At 41.2% G+C, this 13,041-nt stretch overlaps 1 protein-coding gene across 7 annotated transcripts in view; it reads left to right on the top strand.

Annotated features, from left to right (window-relative positions):
- The window catches only part of akap13a (A-kinase anchoring protein 13a), a 121,418-nt gene that overhangs the window by 30,415 nt on the left and 77,962 nt on the right, over window positions 1-13,041 (top strand). For all 7 annotated transcript variants that reach the window (XM_088993093.1, XM_088993094.1, XM_088993091.1 and 4 more), the window contains 4 exons: window positions 2,053-2,096; window positions 10,432-10,603; window positions 11,204-11,367; window positions 11,451-11,622. In XM_088993093.1, the coding sequence (XP_088849219.1) occupies window positions 2,053-2,096; window positions 10,432-10,603; window positions 11,204-11,367; window positions 11,451-11,622 (552 nt within the window). The remainder of the gene's footprint in view (window positions 1-2,052; window positions 2,097-10,431; window positions 10,604-11,203; window positions 11,368-11,450; window positions 11,623-13,041) is intronic.

Raw genomic sequence — 13,041 nt, 5'->3', positions numbered from 1 at the left:
GTTTTCAGACCAAACAAAGTACCCAAAATGCATTGTGTGTCGCTTTCTCGGTCAGGGTCGTTCCTGATGTGACGTCACATCAGGAATCGTCACCAACTCAAAAACAAGATCTCCTGAATATTCAACGCAACGTCTTAAAACGTATAATCTAGCTATATGCCATGGAATCTTTGTAAAATACGCTCAGTAGAAGTCATTTGAAGTGATTTTACAAATTATGGACACAACTTGTCCGGAGGCGTCGGTTGTCCTTTAAATTTGGTGTCATTTGGTCTGTTCCTTTCCCTCTTTTAATGGTACCCAAAACCAAGGTGCATATGCAGCTGTGATTTTTGCCAAACGTAACATCCATATGCTCAATTTTCCGGTTGTTGGACCCAAGGAACAAATAGCCGCATGGGCTGCATTGTGTGACAGTCTTATCAAACTTATGCACGCAGCGAAGAAGCAGCTCTCCGTCCCAGTGCACTTAAGGCAAGCGGATTAGACTCCAGAGTATTATTAGAACCACTGATTATCCCTTTACCTGATCCATCTAATTCTCATTGGAGGTGGGGATGGCAGTGTTACGATTTATTCGATACAAAAGCGTGAAGTAGTTTGGAGACCCGTTTTTTTTTTTGGTAGTCTTCCCCTCTATATCCCCCTGTTTTGGAGTTTTGTGCGATTTCTTCAGCGTCAACCACTCTGTTCAGCAACGTCTCGTTTGAATGCAAAGGAACAGTCAACAAAGGAAAACTGAGGAGAACGCCAACTCTGTGGCTTGTGAACGTGATCCACTTTTAGAGTGGAGGGTCTCATATGATCTCACCGAGATCATATGAGAGCTTGTGAACTCATGGCGCAGAGCCACGTCGAAGTGTGTTTTCATAGTGGTCGGACAGGGGATCTCCTCTTTATTATTTTTACTCGCAGATGATAGAAGGTGGCACAAGGCCGTAACGGCTCAATAAATGTTTGGCCTCGATTTGAAGCCAAGCCGCCTCACTCACCGCCCACTTACGCTCCGTCAGCTGTCCCTGTCCCCCCTGTCCCTGTAACCAAGGCCAACGCAGACTGGTGGTTTTGGCTAGCTGTGAAGAGTGTCTGGTCTACCGTGCATGCATCGGTGCGTGTTGTACTGTAAACCCTCCCACGGGGTTGAGAACGGGTGCCAAGGTCAAGCTTAACTGTCACCTTGTCAACAGCAACGTTCTGATGCTTCCATAAACACTGTGCATCCTCCGTGTAACATCAATTGATTTACAAGCGCTTAGCCACGTGAGGCCAAGACGGGATAATACGTCTCCAATGAGTCCACATATCGTTCTTGGAATTGTTTTTGTTTTTGTTGTTCGTCACCTTTCTGGTTCATCTAACCAGAAAATGAGTGTTCTTATGAAAATGCACATCTGCATGTTGACATAGAGGCCGCTTTTGAACTTCACAGAGTTGAGGATAGCTTCCGCCAAACAACCAAAGTTGAGTGGGATACAAGAAGTGTCTCAGAATTTTCTGGATTGCTGTTTGGAGTATGTGAGTTAGCTTGTATCTTGTGTCACGATCTAGTTGATGGCCCCGCCTGCACCTGCACAGGTGCTGGTCGTTCCGATCAGTGGCACACTGCCACGTTCTTGTTGGCGACCGACGGATAGCGCTGTCGGCCCTGCCTGCAGCATCACAGGTGTTGGTCGTTCCAATCAGTGGCAGTTAAAAGGACTCCCGGCACGACCATTCGGTGTCGGGTCATTGTTCTGTGTATGTTTGCTCCACCCTGTCAGGTTTGTTTCATCTTGGCAGATTTTTACTCATGGTTTTCTTTGATACTTTGTATTTTTCTGTTCGGATGACTTTGATGTTTTAGATTTTTTTTCCTGCTGACTTTATTTTAATACAATTTGTCAAATACTCCCGCCTGCTTTGTGGGATCCACCACCATCACCACCTTACAAACCGTGACATCTTGTGTAAATAAGGACGTTAGCCTATATGAGTCTACCATCCATATTTATGTCATGAGTAAGATTTTTTATGCTTCTAACTGGTTTATGCTTCTGTCTCTTTTCTTTCCAGTTCCCAGGGACATGAAACTCACTCCCCAGCAAGCTCCGCTGTATGTAAGTATCAGAATTCCCTTCGCAGAAACCGTCTTACATATGTATGTATTTTACATATGTAAACAACCATCTGCTTTGTGCCCTGCTTCTGGTCTCAGGTGTGCGGTCCGTTAACAAGAAGTCCCTTTTATGGTTACGTACTTTAATGTCACACGCCTTGTGTAGTGTAATTGCTACGAGCAGGATGGTTGAGCACTAACTGCTGTCTCGACTAAGTATATGTCATTTTTAAAAATCTAGTTAGACGCGGTACATTGCAATATAGTGACTTGTAATTACCACGTCTCAGATGATATATTTACTCAACAAAAGACCCAGTAAAGAAATGTTCTGCAGTTTTTCCAAACGACGCAGTTTTTATCTTAGCGTAGCGTCATATAGCATAGCAGATGGCTTTCTGTGGACACGGTTGAAAGGGTTACTCCCATTTGGAAGAATGCCATTCTGATACTACCCTGCTAAATGAAGTCTTTATGTCTGGTTGCTTACGGTGACCAACAGCAGTTGGTGGCCCGGTGGGGGGAGTTGGTTGACTTAAATGCAGGTGGGAAAAGACATTTTTTGAGCAATATGAAACATTTTGTGGTCTGCTCCAATCTGTCTCAATTAAAGTTGGAGTCGGAAGCAAAATGACAGTAAAACTATGCTTAAACTAGAGTGGTCATTCAACGCCGGCGAAAATAGTGATCTGTCAATCAATCAAATTACTTGAAAATATATTTTTGGTATTTCTGTCATATCTATGGAAGTTAATACAAGGCGAAAATAGTGATCTGTCAATCAATCAAATTACTTGAAAATATATTTTTGGTATTTCTATCATATCTATGGAAGTTAATACAAGGCGAAAATAGTGATCTGTCAATCAATCAAATTACCTGAAAATATATTTTTGGTATTTCTGTCATATCTATGGAAGTTAATACAAAGTGAAGCTTTTAACTCATACACTGCCAGTCATGTGCAAAAATGTATCCACTCCAATTTTTTTTGTCATTGTCACTTGAATTCCAGGATCCAATGAACATTAAAGGACAACCGATGCCTCCGGCCAAGTTGTGTCTATATTTTGTAAAATCACTTCAAATGACTTCTACTGAGCGTATTTTACAAAGATTGCACCGCTGACTCGCGCTGAATATTCAGGAAGTCTTGTTTTTGAGTTGGTGACGATTCCTGACGTGACGTCACGGAGGGAACGCCCCTGACCGAGAAAGCGACACACAATGCATTTTGGGTACTTTGTTTGGTCTGAAAACATCGTGTTGATCCATGTTGATGGCGAAATTAGAAGAAAAAAATAAAATAAATAACACGATGCTGAATCGTTGTGTGTTGCACCATGACTACTATTTGATAGTAGTTGACAAAAATTCGCAGCAGACAAAACAGCCCATTTCCAACGGAGCTTGGGCGCCACCTTGTGCATTTTCTGGGTCGCTACATTGGAGTCCTGACGGCTCGAATTAATAGTTCTTTAATCGATTGCAAACATTTATGCTTTCCTCTTCAGAACTATTTGAATCATATTCATAACTGGATGAGTAACAAGAAAGCATCTTCTCCGAATCTGAAGCCATTGTTTTGATTCTCGAGCAACGCAAGGCGTCCTGGCGTGACGTCACGAGCAAGGGGGCGGGACCTTCTGAAACTCGGCATCTCCACGGTCATTTTGAAGTCATTTTGGGACACTAACTCATTTTTATTGGTGTTTTGCATTTGACTAAAAATATCAGCCTGTGTGTTTTGGGTATTTTAGATGCTATAAAACGTTTTTCTGATGTCAGTTAGAAAACAAAAAAATGGTGTTGGTTGTCCTTTAAGTTTTAGGACTACATAAACATTCAATATAGTGTTAGAAACCTTAGACTTGGGCTATGAAATGGTTACCTCACAGGAATCACATCTTTTATCGCATGGAGGAACCTTGGCTGGTTTGCGACCCAGCGGCTGTGCGACACGAGGCTCTTTTCAGGTCAAGGAATTGCTCAAGAAGTGAAGCAAACCAATTCTCCCTGAGTTAGTTGTCCAATTACTGTAGTTAATGGCATCAATACAGCCAATTTTAGCATTCTCTTCAAATGCCTCGTGGTTGCTCAAGCGTTCCGGGCGGTCGCACTCTGCAGGCCTGAGGAAGGCACACGGAGGAAGTTAGATAAGTCCGACATAAGAATTCTGCACTCGACATCGTTATCTTCAGTTTACAGCGGGGCTCCGATTTCACACTCGGGTTCATTGCCTCATTAGGCATTTTAAGAGAAATGCTCATTATGGGTATCATATTCCCCAGAGCCCCCAGGAGAAATAAAACAAAGTTCACAAACAACGTGACTGGCACCTGAACACGCATCGTACAGATAGGCGCCATTGATGTGATGTTTTGGCACCCACGGCATTCAAATCCTTAATATGTCACAGGACATACAGTGATACCTTGACTTACGAACTTAATTGGTTCCCAGACTGTGTGTAAGGCGAAAAGTGTGTATCCCAAAAAATAATTTCCCACAGGAAACCATTAAAATGAGAATAATCCGTTCCCAGGTCCCCATAAAACATAATTTTCTACTTTCTAATTTTGTAAGCCTTAAAACTACACAAAATATACCTTATTTTATGTATAATAAATGTGCTATGGTATTATAATTTAAAAAAATAAACTGCACTGTATAATAAAGTCGTTTTATTTACCTTTGTGAAGGTCGTTGATGGCTTGGTGGAATGGAGTGGCCGGTTTCATCAGCATGAAACACTTGATGAGGAACGTAGCCTTCTTCTTTCACCATCTTGAGGAATGATCCCTTGTAGGTGCTTTCCCTGCGATAATTTTACCTAGTTCCTCATCAATTGTGTGTTTAGCTGGGTTGATAGCTTTTTGCATCAAGTGTACAGATGGCTTGTGCGGGTTATTTGTGGAGCCTGATTGATGGGAAATTTAACCTTGCTGTCTACACTCTGCTTTTGATATCACTGTATTTATTTTCATGCCTTGTGACGACGTATTCTTACTCTGTAATCAAATAGTCTATGTGCGCTCACAGAGTTGTCAAGTCCTTATAACTAATGATGACAAATACGAGACAAGCTAATGCTAAATGGTACGGCGGTAACTGCAGTGACCACGTGTTCTTGCATAATGCGATGCTAATGAAAGAGTATTAATTAAAGTCACATCACCACTTCATCATACAGCGCATTGTTTATCACCTTGATATGAGGCATTGCAGGACAGTTGGAGATTGACGACCTGTGCGCGACATACCGTAAGTGTTCGCTAAGATTGTGCATGACTGACAAACAAAGCACCCGGCGTCAAATGCGCAATCTGGCAGTCGGATAAACGTTTGCGTGCCAAACAGCGAGCAGCAGACTTTTGGTATGCGAGAGGGAGTCTTGCGGTCTCAACACGGAGGGTCGGGAAGTGAGCGCAGTAAATGAGATGTAGAGAGGTGGAGGCCAGCAGGCATGACATTGTCTCCATTAAAAAGTCATCTCTTATCACGGGTTGGAGATTGGAAATTAGGAGGTTCGGGCACTACTGAATAGATTGCGAACTCGGCGGATTTGTGACTCTGCGGTCCATGCCAGAATGAAAACATTAGCGGGGAAATAAGATCTGCGCAATCACCAAGAACCAGTGATAGCGGAGTCCATTTAGTAAAGTAGTCGTTCAAATTATTCTGACAGCGGAGAAACACTATTTTTCCTCCATTTTTTTCGGGCCTCAAATTAATATCCGCTCCGCACAAATGTCATTACTGGCCGACGACTTGTGAAAACACACGCTTGAGTGAAGTGGCTATCGATCCGTCTGTGATGACTGTGGTTGTAGCAATGCATTAGGTGGAGTTGCTCGGAAAAATAAGCGGCTGTCATCTTCCATCAGTGGCAAAGAAGGGACTAGGGGACAATGACACAACAAAATGTGGAATTTCCAAGGCCTCAACAAACCCTGAATCAATTTAAATTGGCTGAATGCATATCAAACGAGAATCCTGGCTGAAAATGTGCGTATGTAAATATTGTGCAGCACACAAATAAATAAATAAATACAGGTAGATCGATAGGTCCATAGATAAATAGATAGCTTGATAGCCTGATAGCTTGATAGCCTGATAGCTACTGAAAATCAGCAACCTAGCTCGGTAGGTAGGTAGCTAGGTAGGTAGCTAGGTAGGTCGGTCGATCGATAGATATTTTTTTTGTCTTCCGGGTTGAGTGAACGCTGGCGCGTGTGGCTGCCACTGCTCACCCGCAGAAAAAAATAGCCTGTGACTGTAAAGTGTCCTTGAGAGTTTTGAAAGGCACTTATAAATGAAACGTATTATTATTATTATTATTATAAAGATAGCTCGATAGACAGCTCGCTTGCTAGCAAGTTAGCTAGCTACTAAAAATCAGCAACCTAGGTAGCTAGATAGATAGGTTGGATGGGTGGGTGGGTGGATGGATAGATAGATAGATAGATAGATAGATAGATAGATAGATAGATAGATAGATAGATAGATAGATAGATAGATAGATAGATAGATACAGTAAAGTCTCGTTATATCGATATTCAAGGGAGTCCGAAAAAATATCGATATAACCGGGACTATCGATATATCCAACCCTGTTTGCATGTAATTTTCTTCATGCGTGCATAGAAATAGTATCGATATAACCGGGACTATCGATATATCCGATATCGATATAACGAGACTTTACTGTAGATAGATAGATAGATAGATAGATAGATAGATAGATAGATAGATAGATAGATAGATAGATAGATAGATAGATAGATAGATAGGTAGATAGATAGAACCCCCAGCAGGCCATTTTGTTAAGCGCTTATAAACAGCCGTGAGCTTGTGATGGAACACCCGACTCCCCGCCCCCCACCTCCACACTTTAGTTATTGCAACTGCGCTGAGGGGCTTCTTCGTTTTGGAACTTCAAACCATGTTTGTTAACAGAGGCTGAGCTAAATAACGACATGGTTGTCGGAACAGAACTGCATCCAGGTGGAATATTATCAAAACTGAAATCACGGCGTCCAATAAGTGAATGTCAGTAGCCTCTTTAGCGTGGCCTGTCAAAGCTGTGACACTGTTATGTGTGAAAGGTAGCGATAAGGACGGTGGGAAGTGATGAAACCAACCAGTACATTTCTGGTTTTCTGAAGCGGGAAGTGACATGACACACACACACAAGGCTGACATATCCTGTCCTGATATGCTGAAAGCAATCACGGCTGTCCCATGAACATTTTCCCGTCAATATATCTCTCATCAATCGTGAAGGGTAAGATGAAGGGCAAGATGATGCATTTTGATTGGAAATGTGGATTTTGATACAGTGATACCTCAGTTTACGAACTCCTTGGCTTACAAACTTTTAGGTTTATGAACGTTACATTTATGAAAATTTTACCTTGGCATACAAACTTGATGAGGAACGTAACCTTCTTCTTTCACAATCTTGAGGAATAATCCCTTGCAGGTGCTTTCTCTGTGATAATCTTATCTAGTTCCTCATCAATTGTGTTCTGTTTAGTTGGATTGATATATTTTTGCATCAAGTGTACAGATGGCTTGTGCAGGTTGTTTGTGGAGCCTGATTGATGGGATATTTTAACCTTGCAGTCTACACTCTACCTTTGGACTATCAAGGTTGAAACTCTCTCACTGTCGTCTGCCTGTCTCTTTAATGTTTAAACCACCACCCGCTATCACTGCTGCGTTCTTGACCAATCACGTGGCTTTAACCGAAGAGGATGGGGAATAGAGGACAAAAACAGTCGGCTGCCATTTTCTTGTTAGAAGAACGGGCTCGTTCGCGAACAACACACCACTCATTGAGGCAGCTCCGTGTGTATCCCGAAAAAAGTTCATATGCCAAGGTAAAATTTTCATAAATTTAACGTTCGTAACCGAAAGGTTCGTAAGACAAGGGGTTCGTAAACCGAGGTATCACTGTACTTAGTTGCCGTTTCATTTAGTGTTTTTTTTTCCTTGTTTTGGATTTTCTTGACCAAGAAACATTCAACATCTGCATTTTTTTTCTCTGTGGTTTGGGTTTCTGTTCCAGTCCTGAATTTGATGTTGATTGTGATGATCAAGTTTGATGAAAACCAAACAGACAGTGGGGGCAGTCACGGATAATTAATTTGACTTGTTTGCATGCAAATAATTGTCTGGAATGCCTTCCCTCAAAATAAGTGTGAAATTGAACAACCCAGTAATTCTTTTATGAACCAGTAATTTGCCAAAATGTGTCTGTTAGTGTCCCCCCACCCTTCAGAGTGTTGGTTGCCAAGATTGTGATGTAACAATTTAGGTAAATGACATAATAGCACCGCCCAGACAGACTTTCTACACCCATGACTTGTCTTGGCTCGGTGCAGCTCTCCCCCTTTTTTCAAGCAACTTATATCGACGGAAACACGATTAAACAGAAAGATGTTCCGGTGATTTAACGCTGCGGTCAAGCCTGTCTGTGAAACAAGCCATGAGGCTGGCACGCTACCGAGCAGGAGGACGCCTGAGCGCTAAGCGGCCATTCCGTGCGTGTCGGACTTGGTAGGCGATGGGACAGCAACGGGATTGAATCTACCCATTATCCTTCCTCCGTTTCAATAAAGTTGCAGTTCATTCCTCCGTTGGAAAGAAGCTCACGGCGAAACAATCGGCCCCCTTTTCTGGTGCCTCCTGCCCGCCATGCCCTCGGGTGACATCGCTTCATTCTGAGCGGTAGTTAAGCACACAATTCAGTCAATTGTGACTTGACAAAAACAAATAGCGTCCATGCGCATGTGTTTATTAAACAATTAAACACTCATTAAACAATCCTGTCATAATAACAGAGAGTCTAGCTACTATGGATATTCTGAGCAAGAGGTCTATTGTTTTTCTGTGATAGGATAAAATGGACATTGGTGAAAAGGTTTCTTCAGCCGTCATCTGTACTTCTTTGAAAGTGTCGTACATTTCGCTCCTCACCCGAAAAGCCTTGTCAGTGAACTAAAATTGTGCTGGTAGCTCTGGCCCTATACACAGTGATACCTTGGCTTACAAACTTAATTGGTTCCCAGACAGTGTCTGTAAGTTGAAAAGTGTGTATCCTAGAAATTAATTTCCCATACAAAACTATTAAAATGAGAATAATCTGTCCCCAGTCCCCCATAAAACATCATTCTCAACTTTCTAATTTTCTAAGCCTGAGAACTACACAAAATATACCTTATTTTATGTATAATAAATGTGCTATGGTTTTATAATTAAAGAAAAAAACTGTACTGTATAATAAAGTTGTTTTATTTACCTTTGTGATGGCTTTCATCAGCATTAAACAATTGATGAGGAATGTAACCTTTCACCATCTTGACTAATTATCCCTTGTAGGTGCTTTCTCTGCGATAATTTTACCTTGTTCCTCATCAGTTATGTTCTGTTTAGCTGGGTTGATAGCGTTTTGCATCAAGTGTACAGATGGCTTGTGCGGGTTGTTTGTGGAGACTGATTGATGGGATATTTTAACCTTGCAGTCTACACTCTGCTTTTGAACTATTAAAGTTGAAACTCTCAGTGTCGTCTGCCTGTCTCTTTAATGTTTAAACCACCACCGCTCAGTGCTGCGTTCTTCCACCAATCACATGGCTTTAACTGGGGGTGGGGAATAGAGGACAGAAATAGTCGGCTGCCATTTTGTTGTTAGAACAGGCTCGTTCGACACTGCACTTATTGAGGCAGCCACGTGTACAAAAAAAGTTCGTATGCCAAGGTAAAGTTCGTATGCCAAGGTAAAATTTTCATAAATGTAACGTTCGTAAACCGAAAAGTTCGTAAGTCAAGCGGTTCGTAAACCGAGGTGTCACTGTAGTTGGTTAGTAGTTGTCAAATACCTGACAAAGGTCCCAAGGTGGAGAAAGTTATGTGTCTGTGATGTATTGTATAAAGCTTTTACCCCTTTTGAGGCACATTGATACTCTGTAGAAATGTTGTGAGTCTAGCTAGCTTATTGATTGCTTTACTATATTTCGCCACTTTTCCCCAACCGCTTGAGCGACGACTTTTCAAAGTTGCGCCGAGTAGATTTAATTGCCGGTGAGAAAAAGACATGACACATTTTTTTCTGGGATGACGAGAGAGAGAGCCAGGTAGAAGGCAATGACAGTCATGCAAAAACAGAGCTTTTGACCCCCGATATTTTCTTAGTAGTTTATTATGTTTTGACAGATTCCATTAACTCATTCACTGCCATTCATTCACAAATGTATTCAGTCATTGGAAATATGACGTAGAGCGCCATTCCCAAAATTTATTCTCGTTTTTTTTTTTTTTTTTTTTTCAAGGGCCACTGCGTGATCACAGTGCAGCTGACCGATGAAGAGCTCGCCGCGGATGACGAGGGCGCCGCCGACGTCACCACCCCAGACTACTTCCTGTTGTTTGCAGGCAGCACGCAGAGCCACCTGAGCAGCACCTTGAGGAGTGGCCATGACACCCTGCAGGCACTGTGTCCCGGTAAGATAGATCTTTGCCACACCCATATTTTGTTTAAAAACTATTAAAAGAGAGAAAAAAACGATGGAAATTAAAATTTGCTGTGATAGATACAGTGATACCTTGGCTTACGAACTTAATTGCCTCCCAGACAGAGTGTGTAAGGCGAAAAGTGTGTATCCCAAAAAATTATTTCCCATAGGAAACCATTAAAATGAGAATAATCCATTCCCAGGTCCCCATAAAACATAATTTTCTACTTTCTAATTTTCTAAGCCTTAAAACTACTGGCTGTCTAGCTATCTGTCTGTCTAGCTATCTGTCTGTCTAGCTATCTATCTGTTTAGCTATCTGTCTGTCTAGCTATCTATCTGTCTAGCTATCTGTCTGTCTAACTATCTGTCCGACTAGCTATCTGTCTGTGTCTAGCCAGGTAGCTAGCTCGCTAACTAGCTTTCTATCTCTCTCTACCTCTGTCTGTCTGTCTGTCTGTCTGTCTGTGTATTAGAGAAATACATTTTTTTCCCTTATCAAGACTTGACAAAAGTTGGTAATGTGATTAATAATCCCTCTTCCCCTTTTGGCCTTTTGTTTGTTTGTTTCTCTCCTTTCTCCCTGAAGCTCACGGCTGTTGCGAGGAAGTTTCAGTCACCCTGTGTGCCGTCACTCGCGGCGAGCCCGAGGCATCCAATGAGCTGGCGACGCTCCCGTCTCACGTCGCCGTATTAGCGGAGCATCGCTTCACCTTCGTTCAGGACTTGGCTTTTGACATGGCCCAGTTTCTTGTGAGCCTTGAATCTCCCCACCACCCCTTTTCCAATTTGAGAATCGAAATAGTGTTTTCACCTTTGTGTTCTTTACCACCCAGGTGAGTACGGTGGGCCGCACAGATGGCCTAGACGGGGCGCTGCTCCTGGATGAGTGTCATATTCCCCTGCTGGAGTGCGAGCGTCTGGATGAGAGTCTTGCCTTGGCCCTCCACCATATCCCACTGCCGCCGGGATGGAATTTGCTAGGCAACCAAAACTCTGACAGCGTTGGTCAGTCTTTAAAAAAATTCTCATGTTCTGAGAAAATAAACACACATTTTATGACTTTATGTCTTTTTTTAAGTTATTAATTTTTAGTTGAAATATTATTTATTTATTGATTGATTGATTGGTTTATTTATTTATTTATTTATTCATCTATTCATTCATTTCGTGTCTATTTACTTATTTTATTTATTATTTATTATTTATTATTATTTATCCATTATGTATGTATGTATGTATGTATGGATGTGTGTGTGTGTGTGTGTGTGTGTGTGTGTGTGTGTGTGTGTGTGTGTGTGTGTGTGTGTGTGTGTGTATGTATGTATGTATGTATGTATGTATGTATGTATGTATGTATGCATTTATGTATGTATGCATGTACCTACCTACCTACCTACCTACCTACCTACCTACCTACCTACCTACGTATGTACGTACGTATGTATTTATGTCTTTGTCTATCTATGTATTGGCTATTTACTTATTTTATTTATTTATGATTCATTTGTTATTTGTCCATTATTTATTTACCATTTATTTATTTACTTATTTATTATCTATTTACTTATTTTATTTATTCATTATTCATTTATTATTAAACCATTATTTATTTACCATTTATTTATGAAGTAATCTATTTATTTTTTTATTTTTTTATTGTAATAAAAGTAAATATAGTAATCCACCCATCCATGTTCAAGGTTAGAGCCAGTGTTGGAATCTATGATGTCTGAATTTATGTTTTTTTTAATATGTTTTATTTGATCAGAAATATTTTTGGAAAAACTGAAGATTGAACAAAAATATGTTTTTTTACCCCTCGGAATAAAGGATGTCATCCTAAGGGAGTGGTTATAGTGTGACGAAAAATTTGGATTATGACCAGAAAAAAAATGTATTTCTTCAGAGCAACAACGTCATGACAAAAGAAAATAATCCGACAAAATACAAGAGTAATGTAAATAATCTAATAAATGAAAAAAACAAAAAAAAGATTGGTTCATAAACATGCGCGCATGGTCGCTGAACAGATGCTTTGGTGAACCAGGCCGACACCCAGACTGCAGTCACTTGAGGAGCCTCACAAACGAGAACCGTCAGCAAAACAAAATTCACTTATGATCACTAATCAAATAAAGATGTCTGCCCTCCGCCCGCCACGATGTCTGATTGAAGCCATACACATTCGGATCGCAGACGTCCTGGCAGTTGACAAAGGCAAACATAATCTAAAATCACAACCTTTCCAAAGACGCCTCACGGAGTGACATTGTCGGCGTAGGCCTCATTTCTCCGTCTTAGCACACCGAGGCTAGTCAACGCCCGAGTTGTAAATACATTGCAAATGGCGGCGAGCATTTACTAAAATGCCATGGATATTATTTTTGTTATCTTTGGCAATGTGGGTGATGAAATTTGGTCAAA

Source organism: Hippocampus bargibanti, linkage group LG03 (assembly GCF_051943395.1).
Source record: "Hippocampus bargibanti isolate YZ-2025 linkage group LG03, ASM5194339v1, whole genome shotgun sequence".
NCBI lineage: Eukaryota > Metazoa > Chordata > Actinopteri > Syngnathiformes > Syngnathidae > Hippocampus > Hippocampus bargibanti.
Note: the sequence above shows the minus strand (reverse complement) of the source record. Positions and strands in the feature narration are given on the sequence as shown.